At 39.5% G+C, this 23,671-nt stretch overlaps 1 protein-coding gene across 3 annotated transcripts in view; it reads left to right on the forward strand.

Annotated features, from left to right (window-relative positions):
* Positions 1–5,205: 5,205 nt before the first annotated feature.
* Positions 5,206–23,671, forward strand: part of APPL1 (adaptor protein, phosphotyrosine interacting with PH domain and leucine zipper 1) — a 30,955-nt gene continuing 12,489 nt past the window's right edge. For 2 of the 3 annotated variants that reach the window (XR_014318203.1, XM_082768447.1), the window contains exons 1-14: positions 5,206–5,323; positions 9,624–9,722; positions 11,679–11,738; positions 13,011–13,082; positions 13,922–14,009; positions 15,421–15,462; positions 15,956–16,014; positions 16,487–16,633; positions 17,972–18,054; positions 18,158–18,316; positions 19,631–19,819; positions 20,137–20,179; positions 22,399–22,455; positions 23,367–23,458. Coding sequence is in view for 2 of the 3 variants with exons in the window: in XM_082768447.1 (XP_082624573.1) it covers positions 5,270–5,323; positions 9,624–9,722; positions 11,679–11,738; positions 13,011–13,082; positions 13,922–14,009; positions 15,421–15,462; positions 15,956–16,014; positions 16,487–16,633; positions 17,972–18,054; positions 18,158–18,316; positions 19,631–19,819; positions 20,137–20,179; positions 22,399–22,455; positions 23,367–23,458 (1,244 nt within the window). In the remaining variant the exon portion in view is untranslated. Of the gene's footprint in view, positions 5,324–9,623; positions 9,723–10,296; positions 10,444–11,678; positions 11,739–13,010; positions 13,083–13,921; positions 14,010–15,420; positions 15,463–15,955; positions 16,015–16,486; positions 16,634–17,971; positions 18,055–18,157; positions 18,317–19,630; positions 19,820–20,136; positions 20,180–22,398; positions 22,456–23,366; positions 23,459–23,671 lie in introns of all 3 variants that reach the window. The other variant, XM_082768448.1, reaches the window with a different exon arrangement.

A 23,671-nucleotide genomic window follows, 5' to 3' on the forward strand; every position in this document is an offset into this window, starting at 1 on the left:
GATGGACGCCAATGCCTTCAAAAGCAGCTTCCCAGGGGACCTCGTTGACTAGTTCTCTGAGCAGCCTGAAGTCTGCTTTCCCCATATCCAGGGCTGAAGTTTTGGTGGCAGTTTTCCTTCTGTCACCATAAATTCTCAACTCAACCACTTCATGGTGACTATGACAGAGACGACTGCCAATTGCCACGTCTCCCACAAGACCGTCTTTGTTTTCCAGCAACAGATCAAGGAAGGCACCTTTCCTAGTTAGTTCCCTTAGCACCTGTGCCAAGAAGTTATCATCTAGGTGCTTTATGAACCTCCCGGACTTGCTCGTGTCAGCCACGTGGTGATCCCAGTTGACGTCTGGCAAGTTGAAATCTCCCATGACAAGGGGAGTTGACCTCGAGGCATCTCTTAGTTCTGCAAAGTATAATTCATCAGTGTTGTCGTCCTGGCCAGGTGGTCTGTAATAGATTCCCACAACAACATCCCCTTTATTTGTTCGCCCCTTAATCCTTATCCAGAGGCACTCAACTTTGCCATCCCCAACTTAAAGTTCCATGCAGTCCAGCCCATGCTTCACATACATTGCCACCCTGCCACCTCGCCTACCCTGCCTGTCCCTCCTGAAGAGCCTGTAACCATCTATTGCAGCACACCAGCCACAGGACTCATCCCACCAGGTTTAGCTTATGCCGATAATGTCGTAGCTGTGGGACTGGGCCAAGACTTCTAGCTCATCCATTTTATTCCTCATACTGCATGCTTTTGTATAGAAGCACTTCAAATGTGCTTCCCTACACATAGCACCTTCCATATCATCCCTTCCAGATTTTGTACCCCCTATTCTTTGCCCAGGGATAGCAAAGTTCACCTGTTGAGTGAAGGCCTGAAGCCTCAGAGAACTCTGTTTATACCAGCTGAAACAACCACACCAGGAGTTCTTGGTGACATTGTCCTGAAGTTGCAAGGCTTACTGTTGGCTCCTGTTGTTGTTGTCACTCACCCATTGCTACTCCACTGGCAGGTCACCTTTCACAATAGCCTATCAGCTTCTTGAAAAGGTGCGAGCAGCACATATAATCTTTCTTGACTACTTATCACACACAGAAAATTGCCTTTCATATCACCTTTCCCACAGCTCCTTTACCCAACTCCACCAGTATTTCAGCACCTTAGACATCTTGCTACATAGAGCTTCCTTACAAACATGTTTTGAACATAAATTTCAGAGAATATATTCAAAGCCAACTTCAAAATTCTGAAGGTTTTATTTACTTATAGGCAAGAATACCATAAAACCGTTAATTTTTTATTTTTTTTTTCTCCCCCAAAACACAACTAAAGGCAGTTAGCTATTATTTGCTAAAGTGAAAGCTAATTTGATCTAGAAATATTAAATGAACACTGATAAATTCAAGGTAAATCCAAGGGTAGCAAAAGTCTATAGAAATTGTGTTAAGCAGTGTTTAACATACAGAAAAATCCTAACTTATCCAGACAGCTACTTTCACTCTCCAGTAAATCTAAAACATTCTCTCTGTTCTGGTTTCATACCTGAAATCCTCTAAAGAGCTGTTGGCTGCTCTTCTCCCTGTTTACATTATGCGAAGTATTAGTCCCCACACTTTTAGGGCCTCATAGTAAGCATTTTGTACAAAAAATAAAAAATAATCACATAAAAAGTCTACAATGCTGAGAAAAGCATAGTACCAAAATATGCGTAGTAGTGGGTTCAGAGGGTTTCTTCCATTCATTACTATCCAACCTCATCTGCTGTAGCCAAATTTGTATTCTAAATAAAACTTTCAAATTCCTTTCAACATTTGTAAAAATGTACACAAGGTATAAGACTAGTAAGACATTACTAATATACAGCATGTTTCAATGCAAGAGATCTATTAAAAAAAAAACACAAGCTAGTAGTTAAAAGAAGCCCTGATACACAATAGAATTATTTTTAAAAAGTTCCCTCTTGCTACCACAATGAATTGAATCATTAAACTGATTAAGATCAACAGAAACTAGCATTTTCATGCTAAAAACCAGCTGAGACACCAAAGCACATTTCTACATATTAAAGATGTTTGATACTGTTTTGTTTTTAGTTCTACAAAACATTTAGTTTTCTAAGAGGTGTTCTTCTCATTTCATAGAATCACAGAATTGTCTAGGTTGGAAGAGACCTCAAGATCATTGAGTCCAACCTCTGACCTACCACTAACCAGTACTCCACTAAACCATATCGCTAAGTTCAACATCTAAATGTCTTTTAAAGACCTCCAGGGATGGGGACTCAACCACTTCCCCGGGCAGCCCATTCCAATGCCTAACAACCCTCTCAGTAAAGAAGTTCTTCCTAATATCCAACCTAAAACACCCATGGCGCAACTTTAGCCCATTCGCCTCATGCTGTCACCAGGCACGTGGGAGAATAGTCCAACCCCCACCTCGCTACAGCCTCCTTTAATGTACTTAGAGAGAGCGATAAGGTCGCCCCTGAGCCTCCTCTTCTCCAGGCTGAACAAACCCAGCTCCCTCAGCCGCTCCTCATAGGACTTGTTCTCACTAGCTTCGTTGCCCTTCTCTGGACTCACTCGAGCACCTCCGTGTCTTTCTTGTAGCGAGGGGCCCAAAACTGAACACAGTACTCAAGATGAGGCCTCACCAGGGCTGAGTACAGGGGGACAATCACTTCCCTAGACCTGCTGAACACACTGCTTCTTATACAAGCCAGGATGCTGTTGGCCTTCTTGGCCACCTGAGCACACTGCTGGCTCATATTCAGCTGACTATCTGCCAGTACTCCCAGGTCCTTCTCCGCCAGGCAGAACCACTTCCAACCACTCAGCTCCCAGCCTGTAGCTCTGCTTGGGGTTATTGCACCCCAGGTGCAGGGCCTGGCACTTGGCCTTGTTGAACTTCATGCAGCTGACCTCAGCTCATCGGTGCAGCCTATCCAGATTCTCCTGCAGAGCCTCCCTACCCTTGAGCAGATCGAAACATGCACCTACCTTGGTGTCATCTGCAAATTTACTGAGGGTTCACTCGATCCCCTCATCCAGATCATCGATAAAGATCTTAAAGAGGACTGGCCCCAGTACTGAGCCCTGGTGAACACCACTAGTGACCGGCCTCCAGTTGGATTTTACTCCATTCACCACAACTCTTTGGGCCCGGCTATCCAGACAGTTTTTAACCCAATGAAGTGTAGGCCAGTCCAAGCCAAGAGCAGCCAGTTTCTTGAGGAGAATGCTGTGGGAAACGGTGTCAAAAGCCTTGCTGAAGTCAAGGTAGACCATATCCACAGCCTTTCCCTCATCCACCCAGCGCGTTACTTTGTCATAGAAGGAGATCAGGTTCATCAAGCAGGACCTGCCTTTCATAAACTCATGCTGACTGGGCCTGATTGCTTGCTTGCCCTGCAAGTGCTGTGTTATGACACTCAAGATAATCTGCTCCATGAGTTTCCCTGGCACTGAGGTCAAACTGACAGGCCTATAGTTCCCTGGGTCTGCCCTCCGGCCCTTCTTGTAGATGGGCATTACGTTTGCTAGCCGCCAGTCGACTGGGACCTCCCCTGATAGCCAGGACTTCCGATAAACGATGGAAAGTGCCTGGCCAGCTCCTCTGCCAGTTCTCTCAGTACCCTTGGGTGGATCCCATCTGGCCCCATCAAGTTGCGAACACCCAAATGCTGTAGCAGGTCGCCAACCATTTCCCCATGGATAGTGAGGGCCACATTCCGCTCCCCATCCCCTTCCATCAGTTTAGGGTACTGGTTATCCAGAGATCTACTGGTTTTGCTGCTATAGACTGAGGCGAAGAAGGCATTAAGCACCTCCGCCTTTTCCTCATCTTTTGTAACTAAGTTCCCCCCCGCATCCAGTAAAGGATGGAGATTCTCCTTAGTCCTCCGTTTTGCGTTGATGTATTTGTAAAAATATTTTTTTTTTTCTTTAATGGCAGTAGCCAGATTGAGCTCCAGATGAGCTTTGGCCTTTCTAATTTTGTCCCTGCACTGCCTCACAACATTCTTATAGTCCTCCCGAGTGGCCTGCCCTCTTTTCCAAAGATTATAAACCCTCTTTTTTCTCCTCAACTCAAGCCACAATTCTCTGTTCAGCCAGGCCGGTGTTCTTCCACACCAGCTTGTCTTTGGGCACGTGGGGACAGACCGCTCCTGTGCCATTAAGATTTCCTTCTTGAAGAGCGCCCAGCCTTCCTGGACTCTTCTGCCCCTCAGAACTGCCTCCCAGGGGACTCTGCCAACCAGTGTCGTGAACAGTTCAAAGTTGGCCCTCCAGAAGTCCAATACAGCGGTTTTACTGGTCCCGTTCCTGGCTTCTGCCCAAGACAGCTCCCAACCACCACACCTCCCACCAGTCCTTCTCTGTTTGTGAACAGCAGGTCTAGCGGAGCACCTCCCCTGGTAGGCTCACTAACCAGCTGCGTCAGGAAGTTATCTTCCACACTCTGCAGAAACCTCCTAGACTGCTTTCTCTGGGCTGTGTTGTGCTTCCAGGATATATCTGGGAACTTGAAGTCCCCCATGAGAACAAGTGCTGACGATTTCGCAACTTTTGTCAGCTGCCTGTAGAACTCCTCATCAGTCTCCTCATCCTGGTTCGGCGGTGTATAACAGACCCCCACCAGGATGCTTGCCTTGTTCTTGTTAGCCTTCCCGCTGATCCTAACCCACAGGGACTCAACCTTATCATTCCCAGCCTCAAGTTCCATGACATCAAAACTCTCTGATATAGAGAGCCACACCACCACCCCTTCTGTGCTACCTGTGCACTCAAAGGCCACAGCAGCCGCCGCTGCCCTGACAGGGACACAAGGTGCCAACCCCTCAACACACCCTTTTTCTCTGAGGGGACTACAGCGGTGAGAGTAAAGCCCAGTGGGCCTGGAGGACACATGGCTTATGGCACGGAACACTTAAAAAATAATTAAAAAAAGGAAATCTCTTGGATTTTTCTCAGCACCTTCACTCGACGACCGCGGGCAATAGCCGCCTCAGTGCGAGGCGGGAACAGCTCCAGTCCCCCCCGTCGGGGCACCTCCCATCAGGCAGCCATAGTGGCAGACAGACGGAGCCGCTGACCAATAGAGAAGGGGTGGGACTGGCAGCAGAGCCAATAGGTAGGTCGGACGGGTGGGCGGGACATCCGGCGCGGCGCGGGGCGGTGCGGTGACGGCGGGGGGAGGGGCGCAGTCCAGCGGGCCGCCTGAGGGCAACGGGAGTAGCAGCGGCGCCGTTCAGTCCCCGTCAACCCCCGTCATGCCCGGCATCGACAAGCTGCCCATCGAGGAAGCGCTGGAGGACAGCCCCCAGGTAGGAGTGGCGGGACGCGGCCCGCTGAAGGCCCACCTGTGGGCTCCAGGCCTAGCGCCGCTGTCACCTGTCCCCCTCCACCTCAGCGCCCTCCTCAGGGCTCCCCTCAGAGCCCCCTGGCCCTGAGGGGGGGCTCTCCGAGGGAGGTCTGGAGGGGGGGTTGCCTTCGCAGACGCCGTCTTGGCTTCTCAAAAGGGTTTTTAGTATCTTAGTCTGGCACAAAAAATGCGAAAGTTTTAATAGATGCGCGTAACATTGGATTATTGGGTGAGGTTATTGTGGTGTTCGTTAACGATGTGATTGGGTGGGGAGCGCGTGGTGCTGGGGTGCCTGTGGTCTGTCTGTTACCTGCACCTCCGCGCCTGCTGCCTGCCCTTGGCAGCGGTGCCGTGCAGTATATCGCCAGCTCTTTCGTGCTCCCGTGAAGCAGGAAATGCTTTCTTCAGTTGCGCTGTTTTCCTTTACTGGTAGCAACAACAGCAGGTACTTGGTACCGTCACTTTTCTTAGGTGTGGATAAGTAAAGGTTACAATATATTTATATATATATTTTTTTCTGAATTAGATCTTTGTTTTACCACATTGTTTATGTTGATGAGCAAGACTTACTGTACTGTAAAAGTATATGCATTGGTAGTTTTGGTCCCTCAACCACAGAAGGAGAAGCTTTCACTTGGTTAATATGGAATGTTAATCCCTAAAATGACAATTATTTTAGCAAATCTACATTAAGTGGAGGAACACCCTAGAAAAGGCGCCAGAAGAAGGCCATGGAGGAAGTATATCATCACTTTCCAAAGAACAGTGCCACATATAGCTCTAGTAGCAGATGTTGGATGAGATCTGTTCTGTAGTATGGTTGCTGGCCCAGAGACTAAACCTGATGTATGCTTGCAAACAGGAAAAAAATATGGAAGTACTATAATGATGGTAATTTAACGTAATTGTCCGTTGAAGGCCTGTTCTCAGTATATAGAAATCAGAACTATTTATATTTATAGGAAATGTCTAATATAAAATAAACTTGGGGTGCCTGACAAGTGAGATGTCGAGTTTTTTTCAAGTACCGAAGACTGAAATGTCATTTGGGAAGCTCAGGCTAAAGCTGCATGTTGGAACATAATTGTCAATTCTACAATCTTTCATTTGAAGCTGTTTGTAAGGAATACAGATTAGCAAAGCCTAATTAGACAATCTTTACTTACTAATATACTTAAGCTATTAGATTTGCCTGTATCTTCTCCTATTTGAGCTACAAATTTTTCTGTCTTCCAGCCAACCTGATATTTCAGGTGAATTCTGGTAATCACCCCTTAGAATAATGTAACTGTGGCTTATAGTTTTCTATTACATCAGTTTGTTTCTTTTATCTTGTAATCAGTGCAATGAAAATGACAACAAACGTTGCTTGAAGAAAGACAAAACCATGCTCTCTTTAAGAGTTGCTATGGCTTTCTGATTTATGTGTTCATATTTTGTTGTAATATTAAATCAATCAATCTAGATAGTTTTTCAGTGCTGTTCTGTGGTCTGGGATTTTGCACCTTTAGACTGGTTTGAAATGCTAGCTTCAGTTATATAAGCTTCAAATCAAACTTATTCTGCATCTAAGGGCAAGAAAGATTTTTCTAAAATGGCAAAAAATGTTGATTTCTTCTTGTTACAGGACAAAAAACTAGCCACACCAGTTCTAGTCATAAACCAAATAATATTTTACATTGTCTTCTGCCAAGCAATGCAGCACAATTTCAATATGAACTTAGTGCATATATTATACACATACTCAGTGTATGTATATATTTATTTAGAGAGAATTTCTGCTCTCTTACTCGCATTTCCAAACCATTGCACAATAAAAAGGCCAAGAGACTTCACAGTACAGGCTGTATCTCCTGTCACTTAGAATACAATATGTACATGTATGACTTCTGACTAGTGGTTTCTTAGTGCTGTTTATTACTGGTAGCTTCTAGTGTACCTGCTCATATATATGGGATGAAAGCATCTTAAAGAACATGCTGAATTCCTTTTTTTTTTTTTTTTTTTTTTTTACTAGAAACATGAGTAAACAATTCCTCCTTGTTTTTTTAAGGAGTATCTGTCAGTGTTTTCAGTTTCAGATTATTTTCTTTCCATCAGTGTGGTAACATTCTCAGTTTGAAGTCTACCTCAACAAGTGATACTTTTACAATGTTCTGCAGTGTTCTGTATTAAAGAATAAACATAATCCAGACACCTAACCTGATAACCCTTTCAAATTGCAAAGTCAGATTTGTTTATGTTCAGGTTTAAAGGTTATGAGTATATAATTCAGTGGTTATGGTACTATGTAATTTTTTCCTTTTGCATTCTTTTGTGTCTGTTCCCTTTAATGGAAGAGTCACACTTGTGTCATTAGAATGACACATGTTGCCACACATGCAACATCTGAGTTCTCTGCCTCTTCCTCCTCCACCCACCCCTGACATTTCTTTTTCTAGTTGTTTTATAAACCAAAACCATCATTAAAGCCGTTTACTGTGTTGGTGATGCTGTTTGCTTTTTTTTCCCCTTAGGTATCCTGTAGGCATTATATGGTATGATCATATTTGTGAGACAACCACTCATCTGGACTTTCATGCTCAAATAACATACTTTATACATATTTAGTATGCATAGCTCGGTTATCATTAAAAGCAGAAATTAAGAAAAGTAGTTGAAAGAGACCTCCTTGCTTCAAGGGAAGATGGAGTGTATTCTAAGTCATTTCAAGACAAGTATTCAAGTTAGAAAGAACTTTTAATAATAAAAACACCCCATTTCATATGCAGTGTGATCCAGTGCTTTCCGCTAATCTCAGAGGTTTTCCTGATGTCCTGTGCCAGTCTTTCATTCTTTCCCCAGGTGCTCTCCATCCCTTCCTCTTTAAAGAAAGTTATTGAGTCTAAGGAAGACTAAGAAAGAGAATTTACAATTTCAAGTGTTTAAAAATTATAGTTTGTGAGGAAAAAAAACCAGTTATATACTCACATTTCTCTTCATTTTCTGTCAGGACGTTAATTTTAGTATGAACCTAAAAATGAAGCAGTCTTTTTGCTAAGATATTACTACAGTTAAAGGGTTTATTTTGTGTTTTCTGCAAGTGATATCCAAGCATCCCAACCTATATTTTAGTGTAGTATTATGTAATTTTTTCTTAGGAAAAGCAAATACAGCCTCTGCAGAGTTATAAGCGCATTCTCTGCTCTTCCCCTTTTGGCGTTTTGTCTTGGCAGAAGCAAGCTATTCGATACCTTCCTGGTGAGGAGTAATAGTACTTCTGAGTGCAAAAAGGATGCAAAAGCACTGAGTAAGCATCTCATTTAAAGTTAAGCATGAATTACACTTGAGCAGCCTGATTGCCTTTTCATCTAGTCACTCATTTAATCACCTGGGAGAGCAGCGCATGCTTTGACCTAACGAAGGGTTTCATACGGTCTCTAGTAACTCCTGGCCAAAATGGGCAGGTACAGGCTGCAGCTGCCTGGAAAAACCTGCTGACCAGTTAGACTTAAAGGTTGGTGGTCAGTGTTTTGAAGTCTAATAGGTGGACAGTGATAAAGAGATGGTGCTGCCTGCACCATTGGGGAGTGATCAACAGGATGCGCAGTCATCAGCCTTGTGGGTGCCCCCAGCTAAGGCACAGGCTGACTGAGGAGCTGGGGGAACTGGACAAAATGGGCAGATATTTTCATTGTGGAGTGGTGAAGGGGAGGAAACATAAATCGCAAGAAGAAGATGTAGATCCTATGAGCTGTTTTCTTGTTTGGTTTGTTTGCTTTGGTTGTTTTCAGTTTCTCAGCCTTTTGGCCATGGAATTGACTGTTATAGCAGAGGTGAATTGTATGTCCAAGCACAGCCAGCAGCTGTCTTTGTGCCGGATGGATAGCACCAGAAAGCCATGGCTCTCCTCCTTGCAGAAGAAATGTGTGTACCTGGCATGCTGTTTAATTCCAGTCATCTTTACCATTTTGCTTAGGAGTGTACCATAGTGGGTCCAGTGGTTGCCCGCAGTTCCAACGTTTTTATGCTTATCCATTCCTGTTGGTCCTTTCTGAAAATGTACTTGTTTTAACCTGGAGAGAGGCTGATGGTACTGGTGAGATGGAGCTTGGATAACTTTTTAAGATACCTTTTTTTAAAAACTTGTAGCATTTTTGTAAACAATGTTTGGGGCTTTATAAACTTTTCAGTAATGAAACCTGAAACAAAGCTACTTAACTTTGGAATTCAGTTACATTTAAATACTTCTTTGCTAATTTGTCATGTTAATGTTTCTGCAGACCCGTTCTCTACTGGGTGTATTTGAAGAAGATGCTGCTGCAATTTCCAATTACATCAATCAGTTATTTCAAGCGATGCACAGAGTATATGATGCACAGGTAGTGTTACAGAAATTCCTGAATGCATATACAGTTTTTGAATGATATTTCATGTCTCTTGCTTTTTTAAAAATAAGTAATATATATATTTTTTAAAAACTATATGGAAATGAAATTAAATAATTGTTTTTCTGTATGCTAGGGGATAGTGAAAACTAAATTCTGACCATCACCTGGAATTTCTTTTGCAGTAGAACTTCTTATGACAAGTAAAAAGATTTTCACAGAATCACAGTATTGTAGGGGTTGGAAGGGACCTTGAAAGACCACCAGGTCCAACACCCCTGCCAAAACAGGTTCCTTAGAGCAGGCTGCCCATCCAGACAGGCCTTGAATATCTCCAGAGAAGGGGACTCCACAACCTCCCTGGGCAGCCTGTTCAGCTCTGTCACCCTCATTGTGAAGAAGTTCTTTCACATGTTGGTGCGGAACTCCTGTGTTCCATCTTGTGGCCATTTCCCCTTGTCCTGTCCCCACAAACCACTGAAAAGAGGTTGGCCAAATCCCTCTGTCTCCCACACCTCAGGTATTTATAAACATTAATAAGATCCCCTCTCAGTCTTCTTTTCTCCAGGCTGAACAGACCCAGGTCTCTCAGCCTTTCCTCATAGGGAAGATTCTCCAGGCCCCATCTCATCTTTGAGGCCCTCCGCTGGACTCTTTCCAGGAGATCCCTGTATTTTTTGTGCCGGGGAGCCCAGAACTGGACACAGTACTCCAGGTGAGGCCTGACCAGGGCAGAGTAGAGCGGGAGGATCACCTCCCTTGACCTTCTGGCCGCATTCTTTTTAATGCGTGCCAGGATCCCATTGGCCCTCTTGGCCACCAGGGCATACTGCTGGCTCATGGTCAACCTGTCGTCCACCTGGACCCCCAGGTCTTTCTCCTCAGAGCTCCTCTCCAGCAGGTTGTCCCCCAGCCTGTACTGATGCGAACCGTTGTTCCTTTCTAGGTGCAATACTCTATGCTTGCTCTTATTAAACCTCATTTGGTTTCTTCCTGCCCATCTCTCCAGCCTGTCCAGGTCTCGCTGAATGGCAGCACAGCCTTCTGGTGTGTCAGCCACTCTTCCCAGTTTTTTCCCATTTTCTCATCTTCTACTTTTTTTACTGTATTTCCCAGGCGTTTCTAAAATGCTCTCCATTGTGGTCTTACAGTGCATAATAGTGTGTACCAAGTGGGACATTCTTTTTTACCCACAACATATTCATATGTTTTCACTCATCATTACTAACTGTGCTTTTACACCAAAGGCAGAATTTATTTTGTGTGTTTTTCTGAATAATTACGCTTATGGTTGTATTTTTAATTTGTGTATACTTGGACTGTTTAATTTTTTTTGCTAATTTGTTGGTCTTGCTTTTCCTATTTTTATCTTCCTGTTGTTTTTACTTTAATGACTGGTGTGTTTATTGTAGGTTTCCTGCTATGTAATTTTATTTTACTGCCTTTCTATTTGCTTTTAATTTCTGTACTTTCTTTTGTTCATCTGCATTGTGAAAGATGAAGCTCTTCCATACCATTAAGCTGCTAATTAGTTCCTCTGCATGTGTACAAGTCAAAGCCATTTGTAGCCAGGTAGTACTGAGGTTCATTCTAATATTTTCTTTCCTTCACAGATAACAGTTCTTTTAATTTACAGTAACAAGGCCAGCTAATTTGAATCAAAAGCAAATATGTACTGCATAGCACCAAAAATACAGATGTCACTGTGCGTAGTGCAAGCTGGAAACCTGGTATTTGTTAATACTGATTACTTGTAACTCTCTGTAATGTTAAAGAAATGGAAGGGCAGGATTCTTAGGTTTTCTGAAAATCTGCAATCAGGTTTCCTTCTTTGAAGTTCCATGTCTGTAGTAGTATCCTTTCCAAATATGTGATTTAAAAATATATATATTAATTTAAATCAATAAGTAACAAGCTTTTTTTTTTTTTTTTTTTTTTTTTCTGAATTAGAATGAATTAAGTGCAGCAACTCATCTGACTTCAAAGCTTCTGAAGGAATATGAGAAACAGGTATAGTGTAAATCACCGTTCTCTTTGCAAGGTCAGGACTATGTTTTTGTAGTTTTTTGTTTTTGTTTTTTTTTCTTATCTCCCAGAGCACAATACAGAATGTAATTAGGTTTGATCCAGATGAAATGAAATGTTACAGCTAGAGGATTCTTTTGGGAAAGATCTGATCCACCATGTTCATACCAGTTCTTCTGATAAAAATACATCTGTCTTCCATTCTGTGTAAAAAATGGTGTGCATAAATGGTCTGTTGGAGAGAAACTAGTCTTATTGCTACTATTTTCTAGAATTAAGTAAGTTCCCCTTACCATGATGAATATTAGTAAGTTATAGAAGATTTTACTTTTGGATCAATGTTTTGGGGGTTGCTCAGAGTAATGTTGTATTAGAATAGAATAGAATAGAATAGTTCAGTTGGAAGGGATCTATAAAGATCATTAAGTTCACTGCCTTATCGTTTCAGGGCTGACCAAACGTTAAAGCGTGTTAATGAGGGCATTATCCAAATGCCTCTTGAACAGTGACAGGCTTGGGGCATCCACCTCTTTAGGAACCATGATCCAGTGTTTGACCACCCTCATGCTAAAATATTTTTCCTAATATCCAGTCTGAGTCTTCCCTGTAATGCAGCTTTGTGCCGTTACCCTGCAATCGGTTCCCAAGGAGCAGAAACTGGCACCTCCCTCTCTGCTTCCTCTCCTCAGGAAGCTGCAGAGAGCAAAGAGGCCACCTCAGAGCCTTCTTTTCTCCAGACAATGCAACCTAAGTGTCCTCAGACTCTCCTTGCAGGACAGGCTTTCCAGTCCTTTTACCAGCACCTTGGTGCTGATAAAAAATATTGATAACAATGTTCAACAGGACCAGCCCTAGAACTGAGCCTGGGGAATACTCCTAGTGACAATAAATCACCCCTGTGACATAACTCATAGACATCAGGTTAGCATTGTTCCCTGAATGTTAGAGATAATTTGGAAAACAGATTCAAAAAAAAAGGACTATTTTTAATTAACTTCTGAAGTATTCTCGTATCACGAGACAGTTTAAAAAAAAAAAAAGCTTCACAAAATAGTCTCGCAATGTATTTCAACCGTATAATATTTTAAAATATAAATTTAAAATAAATTTTAATAAATATAAATATAATAAAATAAATTTAAAATAAAATATTTTAAAATTTTAAAATAATACCTAGTACAATAGAAATAATTGTTACGGTTATGTGAATGGCAGAAAACACTGCAACCAGCATGCCTTTTTTTTTTTTTTTTATAGCATTTTCCGCTAGGGGGAGATGATGAAGTTATGACTTCCACTTTACAGCAATTTTCAAAAGTGATTGATGAGGCAAGTACTTGTATTTATTTAATTTTAATTTACTATGCTAATGTTTGTTATGTATGTGCTTTGACTTGCTTAATCACTCTAGTCTTCTTTAAGATAGGAGGTACAGAAAAGCCCTTCACTTGACAATAAGATAATGCTTAATTTTTATATTGCAACATAGTTTGCTGAATTAATTCTTTATGTTCAGGTTATGTAACTTTAAACATAAGGATACATTGTTGAGAATGAATGTAGCTTAACTTACTGTAGATGCAGCCAAAAAATATTACAAAATGACCATTAGAAACTGCATTCCATGAGGGTATTTGCATTCCCTCATTTCAGATGCCTAACTGACAGAGGAGCCACTTGCTGTCTGTATTAGGGACAGAGACTAAGTGACTGACTCTTCTGAAAGACAACTTAGCATCATTAAGATCTGAATTGGGATTTTTCTCATGATCCCTCTCCTCAGTTTAAACACTGCCCTTTGGAAGGAAGGAAACATCTGTTCTTCCTCTGTAACCTGAGAAAGACAGGCTGTGATGTAGTTGGAGAACTATAGGAATAAATTGACTAGTCTTCAGAAGGTATGAGGCTGTCTTCTGACATGATCCAGTAATTTGGAATATAGTCGGGGCAGGTAGGGACAAATACTAAATGTTGAATGCTGAAGGTCTTCTATAAAAAACTGGTGATGAGATCAGGAACCTAGAATACAATTGCTGGGAAAATGAATTTGCAAAATTACATTCAAGTTGTACTTGTCATCCCTAAATGAAACCTATCTTGTTTTCTTGTTTTTCTTTAGTCTTAGCACTATTTTCCTAAAATTTCCCTCTTTCTTTTGTCTTTTACAGCTAAGCTCTTGCCATGCAGTACTTTCAACTCAACTTGCAGATGCAATGATGTTTCCTATTACTCAGTTTAAAGAAAGAGATCTAAAAGGTATTGTTGTCAAACAAACAACACTTTTATCAATGGCAGCAATAATGAAATTACAGCATTCCATCTCTATAGCTCTTATGTCACTCAATAGAGCTGAAAAATAAGTTGCATATCCTCAGAAGAATGCATCTCCCTTTTTTTTTGTAAATTGTTTCTACTCATCACAGTATTACAGTAGTTAAACACTACTGCTGCTGTTACCACAAAAATACTAGTTGTTATAGAAGCATTTATCTATTCAAGATAAAAGTTTTGCAGTTGCTGTAAACATTAGGAAAGAATAATTTTCAGATATGTTCAGGAAATATTAATACCATGACATCAATATAATGTCTGGACTGAATTCCAAAAGCCAAAGTTGTGATACATATTTTATTATTAAGGTTTACTAAGGTAGTTCTTCAGCCCTGCTGGTAACAAAGATGTTGTCTTATGTGCAAGCATAAGATGCTTTCAACTGTTTATTTTTGTAACAGATGTATCTTAATCTGCTTGGTCTAAAATAATAGACCTGAGCATGATAGATTTTACTCAAGGTGCTAAATTGAATAGACTTGTGTGTCAAAGAGGTTTCAAATATAAGCTGAAGTTAAAAACAAAATAACTTAAAACCCTAATGATGAACTTCTCAAGGCTAATATTACTGCTCAGAGCTTGGGACGGTCTGTTAGTATTTTCTGAAGAAGCATCCCCAAGGCAATAATTCCAAATGAAATTTTCCCAGTGGCATTTTTTTTTAAATACCAGCAAACATAGTGTTTAATGATACAATACTTCTTTACATAATTAATAGACACTTTCTGTAAAGCTCTTCCATGTTTTTTTTTTTCCTTTGTCTTTGATTTACCATTAAGTTGAATATAGCTCTTTCCTTGCTTATGTTGTGATGTGACACAAAAGCATGATCATAATCAGAGCAAGTAGTGCTAAGTATTGTACTGATTTCTGTTTCCTGAATAAGCAAGACAAAAAGCATCTAGGGCATCGCTCATTTTAGGTAGGAGGAATCACATGTGTGGGAGCATTATGTTTGGGCCTTGTTTGGGCCTTTCCCTTTTCCTTCCCTTTCTTTTGTGTTTCCACTTACCCAGCGAAGACCAGAGCTCTGACCAGAACTGCAAGTGATGCATTTGGACTAATGATCTTTGTCAAAGTTTTTGGGAAAGAAGTTTCTCCTTACCTTGTTAGAAAATAGTGTCATTTTTGGCAAGTCAGATACCGGCATAAACAATACTCGGGCCCTAAGTAGGAACAGACTTATCTGGCTGCGTAATGCCTGTGCTGATAGCTCAGTATGGTGCAAGCTATCAGCTACAACTACTCAGTAATGTAACATTGCCTGAGAAGTCTTTATGTATATAAATGTTACGTTTATAATAACTTAATTGAACTGTGATATTTTGTTTTGTAGAGATATTAACTCTAAAAGAAGTTTTCCAAATTGCAAGCAATGGTAAGTGTAAAATACTCAATGTTACATGTGTTAAAATATGAGTGTTATCGTAGATAACATACTCAGAAAATCAGTGAAGATATTTGTATAGGCATCCAGGTGTCCTTGGATCACTTGTAAATCTCTGCTCTATATACCAAAGTGTTAAGGCAAATAGACATTATTTCTTACAATACTTTTGATGTATATATTGTTATTAAATAGTTCAGGATTATGCAACAAAAAACAATTTAAAGAATAAGGTGTTAGCTCACTTTTTAAAACCAGGATTTAAAATAGAATAATTTTAAAACATCTTACCTCCCTAAAATGAGTTTAATAGTTTTCCATGTAGTAAATATGAAGAGGCAAGAGCAATTCTTAAAGGTTTTAATATGGCAGAACTCTGCATTTGGCTTGTATTACAATACAAAGTGATATAAAAGGTTTTATGCTCTATTTCATAAGTGATTAATTTACCAAAATGACTATAAATTCTCTCTTCATTGCTTAGACCATGATGCTGCCATTACCCGATACAGTCGGTTGTCGAAAAGAAGGGAAAATGAAAAGGTTCGTAAAACAAAATACAAAATAAAAATATAAGTATTTTTTAGAGATGAGAAATAATTTGTCTAATATATGTAGTTATGATGGAAGATAATGTACAGCAGATTGCACTTGAAGTTTGACAGTTGACATTCTATCACTCCATTTTGTTTAAGAACACAAGAACAGCTTTCCTGAATGGACGCCTGTCTTGTAACACTGAAAAAACTAGAGAATGAAAGTTGTGATACTATATTTGTTATTTTGTAAAGAAAGAACTACTCTTTCTGGGGAGAAAATAATAGTGTTATTTTTCATGCATCTGTAAATTAGAGAAAGGGAGTTGTAATGCAAAAGATGCAAATGCTGATGATAGAGGGTAGAACGGTACTGTGGTGGTTTTTGTGTGCTGGTTATAAAGCTGTTGACAAGGCATGTGATGAATGCTGAAGCTTAAACATTGTTTTTCCCCCCTCTCCTGTCTGTATCTCTTTAGATCAAGGCTGAAGTTACAGAAGATGTATATACTTCCAGGAAAAAACAGCATCAGACTATGATGCATTATTTCTGTGCATTAAATACTCTTCAGTACAAAAAGAAAATTGCTATGCTAGAACCCTTGCTAGGATACATGCAAGCTCAGGTAATTTCAGATTCTGTAAGCTGTAAACCTCAAAGGTGTAAAAGTACTTAATAGGGGTTGATCTACTGAAATTCACTGCAAGACTTCTTTTGCAATTCAGGGAAGCAAACCCCATCCTCATCCCTCTAGCTTGTCATGTCCGTTGCTGTGAATATCATTATTAGCCCTATTCTTTTTCTGCTCAATATATGAATTTTTTTGAATTGCATCATGACATGCTCTCACTCCTGTTGGAGAATCTTTTGGGAAAGTCTTGGTGCCAAATATAAAGACCTAGTTCTAATCCAAAACCTGCGTGGCTGAATTTAATGTACTGCCTAAATCTTAGTTGCTGGTACTATTTTTTTTTTCCTCTCAGGATCACTAACAGGAATAGCTGGTTAAAACTTTGATGCATGTAGGTCTCCGTGGAAATGTACCTTCTTAGAAAGTAGCATGGAGCCAGTTAAGCTCTCTTTCCTGTGGCAGTTATTCTGAAATAAGACAATCACCAAAACCACATCACTACCATTTCTAATCAAGGGTGTGAAAACTGTAATGCTTATAGTCATTCTGTCTTGATTTTGTTTAATACAACTGAACTCATGAAGGGTTTATTTCAGGATGAGTGAAATAGAAAATCACCTATGGAGTAAGCTCTTTGGAGAGACTTCAGCTGTATTTTCAGAAGTATGTTGTCAGTATCTTTTGTAAAAGAGGAGGAAAAAAAGCAAACTTTCTAGCATCTGTCACTGCCAGATTGTAGGAATTAACTCTTATGAAGTGTCTAATAGCTTTCCAAGTCCAAGAAGAACTCTTGTCTCTCTGGCAAATGTTGGAGCTTGCACATAAGAACTAAGTTCTAATTGTTTTATGTAATAAAGTCGATAGTGCAACCTGTTGCTCGGGTGCTGGTTTTGTTTAATCAGAGAATGGGAGTGGTAGGGCCACCTCCAATGGTTCCCTGTTCCAAGATTTCTTATGGCTAAATCCAATTTAGATGTGGCAGTTCCAATATGGAATAAATTGTTGAAAGATGCATGATGTCAGTTCCCCTAGGAAGGGTCCACTGTTAGTGGGTGGCACCCTGGCAAGTTTCTACATTCACATATTTCTGTATTTCATACAGGTGGCTTTGTGTGCATCCTCTCAACAAAATTAGATTCCTGTGCAGTGCCAACATCAACCTTTACTTGCAGACAAAAATATCTATTCTGCTCCTTTTGTTGAGACTTAGGTGGGAATGTGGGACAAAACCTGATTTCTCTGAGAAGATTGAACCTTCTATGGTTTCATTTGTTAACTTTTTATTTAGTTTTATACATGACTAAATTCTCCTTTTTCCTCTTTTTTTTTAAGATAAGTTTTTTTAAAATGGGTTCAGAAAATCTTACTGAGCAGTTGGAAGAATTTTTGACAAATATTGGCACAAGCGTACAAAAGTAAGTTGTTTTTGTTAAATTTTGAACTGCTATCAATACAATTATTGTTCTGTTTCCATTTCTTAATATATTATCTTTGTTAGTAACATGCTACTTACTTTAGTGTTCGCAGGGAAATGGAGTGTGAAATAGAAAACATGCAACAAACTATAGAGGACTTGGAAGTAGCTAGTGATCCACTGTATTTGCCTGATCCTGATCCTACGAAATTTCCTGTTCATAGAAATCTAACACGGAAAGCTGGCTATCTCAATGCAAGAAAGTAAGACTAGTTTCTTAAAACTTAGAAAATACTTAATTTGGGGAAAGGAGACCTAGAAATGCATGATTATATTGTTTTGAAATTAGTTATGTTTATCTTTAGGTACTCAGTTCAGTAAGTCACATTGGAGCTATTCTTTCTTTAGAATCTTTACTTATTTAGTATTAATTTCTATGTTACGCTGACATTGTCATTCAGGGGCAAAGCACATGATTTTAGTCTTCTTTTGTCTGAACTTTCACATCAAAAAAGAAAAGTTAAAATTCATGAGAATGTAATTTTTACTGGATTGTAATTGGAAGCCAGCAAGATTGCAGCTGTCAGTATTGTTGTATAAGTATCCAGTGAAGCTTTAGGATTCAAGTTACTAATAAAATACAAGCTTGAGATATACAGGGCAAAACACTCTGTTAGCCTAAATATGCTTTGAGCATTCTTCACAATTTCATGAGGTGAAATTTCATGTTGTCCACTGGAAGGAGCTGTTCAACAATTTTAGTCATTGAAATTAAGCAGCTGAATTTTGGGTTTGTTAAAAATAGGTTGTAACACTAAGATTGTTTCCATAATTTATGTAGTAAACTTCAAATAAGCAGATTTTTTCAAAAGTCAGGTTAATTTTGCAACTACAGATAGAGTAAAATACTCATTGAATGAGGCATGGATTTCTGCAGCAGAACAATTGCAGCAGTTAGTATTGAAGAAAGGAGTATCTGACCAAAAAGGAAGGCTAAACCACAAGCGTTACTGCATTTTGGTTTTGGGTTCCTTTGCTTGCTTCTGGGAAAAAAAAAAAAAAAAAATCATGCTGTAAGCAAAATTTTGGGAATATTACTGAATGATACAAAACACTTGGAAAACTGAGATATTATACATTACATGTCTTTTCTAGTGCTTAACACAAAGTTCTCCAAGACTTAGTCTTTTTAACTATGTAAGGCAGCGTAGAGTTCTGTAGGTCTTAGAAATTATGTTGATAATTCATATTAGTGGAATATGAATATTTCATTAAGCAACACTGTAAAAACTGATAACGAAAATTAAAGAATTTATGACTTTTTATTCTGAGCTAAGTTTCATATAATCTAAGAAAGCAAATATTTATGTATACTTTGCTCAGCAGTGTATACAGAATAAAAAAAAGCAACTGATGGAAAGAGAATAATTTTGTTGTAAAGTTAACCTAAAACATGAGGAATATTTTCTCTTAAATGCCCAGATGGCTTGCTCATGACATTTTTATTTTATTTTCTAATTTCTACAGCTCAGCTGAACTCCTAACCTACTAAGTAATGATTTTTTTTTGTGTTTTAGTAAGACAGGGCTGGTATCTTCCATTTGGGAGAGACAGTTTTACTTCACTCAAGGTGGAAATTTGATGAGCCAAGCAAGAGGTGATGTAGCTGGAGGACTTGTCATGGATATAGACAATTGCTCAGTAATGGCTGTGGACTGTGAAGACAGACGTTACTGTTTTCAGATAACATCTTTTGATGGTAAAAAGTAAGTATTCTTACATTACTCTTATCTATCTGCTAAGTAATAGTGTACTCAAAATTGCTATAGCTGTGTGAATGTGGTAGAAAATACATAAAAAGATTTGACTACATTATGTGAGTGCTTATTACGTGGGCACAGAATTTTGTTCATTTTCACTTGAATTGAAAACATAAGACTTTTTACCCATTAAATGTACGTAGCATCTTCAGACTTTATTAATTTGTTGTGCAATGTATGAACATGAAAATGGGGTTCCCTGTCTAAATGGAATTAAGGCATTATAAGTAGACAGAACTTTATTTTTCATTCTCCTCTTTCAGGTCTTCAATCTTACAGGCAGAGAGTAAGAAAGATTATGAAGAGGTAAGCTTACTGGAGGTTCACATGGAGTCCAGTGATTTTCTGTAGCACAGAAGGGAATACATTAGTAAGAATAATTGGAGTGCACGTTCTGTATGGTTTAGGTAATAAAGAGTGAACTTGCGATCCATAGTAATAATACATTTCAGGAAGTCTGACAAAATACTACTGTGTTTAAATACTGGAAGAAAAAAATAATCCTGTTCTGATTGTGGCCAATTTATTTTCAGTATTATGGAATAATAATAAAAACAAAAAAGTCCACAGCAAAACAGATATTAGTAATGGAAGCTTGGCAATTGGTGCTTCTTCCCTTTTGTGTTTTCCTATGCTTCTTTGATTGTACCTGCTTTTCAGGAATGGAAAATAAAGGAGATTTTAGGTTAGGACACAGGTAATGATACAGGCAGCTGAAAAGTGAGGAGAAAATGTTTTGTGGCCCCCGATGCATGATCAGGGAGATATACTTAATGAACTATAGTTGAATCAAGAAATGGGGCATGATTTGCTTTTGGGGTGCTTTCAAGACTGCTTGTGAATACAGAATAAGAAAATACAGAAAATACAGTACTTTCAGCCTCAATTCACATTCCTCTGAGATCGTTAATGGTACATTGATGTAAGCCTTTAATGCTATTTCTAAGATTTTTAACTGGGCTATGTCAGGTTGGCCCTGTTTCGTTTTTCTCTTGAAGTTTGTGGTGGTTTTACCATGCTAGGCAGCTAAACACCACAACCGCTCTCTCACTCCTCCTCCTTAGATGAGGAGGGGAAGAAGTAAAGTAAAGAACAACTCACGGGTTGAGATAAGGATAATTTAATTAAAGGGGAAATAATAATCATAATTATTAAGGAAAGATTATTATTAACTAAACAATTTAACTAGAGGGGGGAAAAAAGGGAAAGGGGGAAAAGGGAAAAACAAACAGATAAAAAAAACAAAACAAAACACACACAAATAAAGGCTATGTGGAAGTGCAGAGGAAAGAAGTTACTCTCTACTTCCCTCAAATGAGCGATGCTTGACCACGTATTTGAAGCAGGGCCTCAACGCACGTAGCTGGTGTTCAGGAGGAGGACCGACATTTTCACAACGAGAGCCCACCCCTCCCCTCTTCTTCCTGTTTCCACCTTTTATTGCTGAGTGTGACATCATATGGTATGGAATATCCCTTTGGTTGGTTTAGGTCAGCTGCCCTGGTGATGTTTCTTTTCTCACTTTTTTTGCCCACTCCCTAGGAGGGTTAGAGAGAGTCCTGATGCTGTGCCAGCACTGCTCAGCAGCAGACACAACACTGGTGTGATACCAGTGCTGTTCTAGCTACAAATGCAGAGCACAGCACTGTATGGGCTGCTGCAGGGAAAGTTAACATCCCAGCCAGACCCAGTACAAAGTTGTATAGTCTAACTATGAAACATTTACCTTCAGAAGGCCCACTAGTAGAAGGGAGCTTGTAGTCAACCTCAGTAGCTCAGAATTGTGATTTCCTGAGCTGCAGCTGCTGTGCTTTTAGATAGCTCAGGCGACAAGCCTAAAAACAAGCCGCTCAGGTTCAGTGGAACAGTGTTGCTAGCATGCATATATATATAATCCAGTTGAAAATTTGGAGTTATAATCCAGAAATTGAAAAGCAAGAAGCCAGGAGCAAAGGGTGTTTTTCATAGTACAGTGAGAAAAGAGGTTTTAGCTTAGACGTGCAAGAGATGGGCAAATCCCACAGAACGCAGATGGAATTTTTATAATGTTTGGAGGAAACAATGTAAAGTGCAGTCAGTAAATAATAGAGTTCAGAGAATACACAGATGCAGAATTACACAGAAAGTTAGGGATTAGAAGGGACCTTGAATCACACAGAATCACAGAATTTCTAGGTTGGAAGAGACCTCAAGATCATCGAGTCCAACCTCACAGCTAACAGTCCCCACTAAACCATATCCCTAAGCTCTATATCTAAACGTCTTTTAAAGACTTCCAGGGATGGTGACTCCACCACTTCCCTGGGCAGCCTGTTCCAATGTCTAACAACCCTTTCGGTAAAGAAGTTCTTCCTAACATCTAACCTAAAACTCCCCTGGCGCAACTTTAGCCCATTCAAAAAAACTACAAGGGAAGTAGAAAAGGTGCTGAAACTAGTCAACTCAGGTATTTAATCAAGTTCCTTGAAAAAGTTATGAAAAAATTAACGTTTTCTCTCTTTTTTTCTTTTCCCTCTCTTTTTCAGTGGATATGCACAATAAACAACATATCTAAACAGATATATCTAAGCGAAAACCCTGAGGTAACTTCACTAAAATTGATAATATCAGTAATGTCTTCAGATACAGATGTACAGAAAATTAAAAAGGGATCAACTGGACCTAATCGGGTAGCATGGGATTAAGCTGAGTACTTCCTATATGTTTAATCTGAAGTGTATCATTGTATGGGTTGATAGTGCTTCATGAATTAATGAAAACATACATTCTGTTGTTTCATTCATCTAAATGCTTATGTAGCAAGCATTAAAATGATGTGGCTTTTATGTTTGGTATAACATTTTGACAGCTGCAAGACCTTTTAGCTGTATTGTGTATATGATATTTTGTTGCCAATTAATGTTGCAAATATCTGGACAGATATAGATATTTTCCCTCTCTAAAATCCTCTTTACCCAGTGATTTCTTCAACTGGCTTTACCTATGAAGTGAAGCCATCAATATTAAATACTGATGATTCAGAATTGGAATCATCAATGGAAGATTAAAGTGGAATTCTTCAACTGTACAAGGTCCATGATTTGCTGAAATGACATTGTTATGTAGTGCTTACTTGATAGTCATTCATGTCTTCATTTTTCAGAAACCTATGAATGTTCCCTAATTTCAAGTGCAGACTTTTGAATCTCCATGTTTTGTTCATTAGTAGTTGAAGACAATGTGTCTTAAGTGAGATTTTTATTTTTCTGCATGGCTACGTTTGCTTATTTTGTCAGACTTGCCATTGCAATTTTACTGCTGGCATATGCTAACATATGCAGTATTATAGAGCAAGTGCAATAGCAGGAAATGTTACAAGTTAAAGAAAATACTGCAACTATGTTACTGAAAGGGGACAGTTTATAACTTCTGTCAATTCCATGTAAAACTAAAATCTGAAAATGTACTTTGAGGGCAATGTTTTCAGTTATTTTTTTCCATCTCTCTATTACAGGAAATTGCTGCACGTATAAATCAGTCAGCTTTAGAAGCTGTTACTCCATCCCCTTCCTTCCAGCAGAGGCATGAGAGCATACGTCCACTTGTGTAAGTTGCTGAACTATGGGTCATTTGAAGAACACTTACATAAAAAGAATCCTGTATAAAGCTCGGGGGCGGGGGGGGAGAATACAAAAATGTCAGAACTAATGCTTTGATAGGCTAGAGGAACATGTCCTGAATTCATCTTTTTATCATTGTTTGGCATCCAATAATGTTACAAATGATCCAGACTTCCAGCTGACCATAGACAGTTCTGTT

Source organism: Aythya marila (genome assembly GCF_965140915.1).
Source record: "Aythya marila genome assembly, chromosome: 10".
Classification (NCBI taxonomy): domain Eukaryota; kingdom Metazoa; phylum Chordata; class Aves; order Anseriformes; family Anatidae; genus Aythya; species Aythya marila.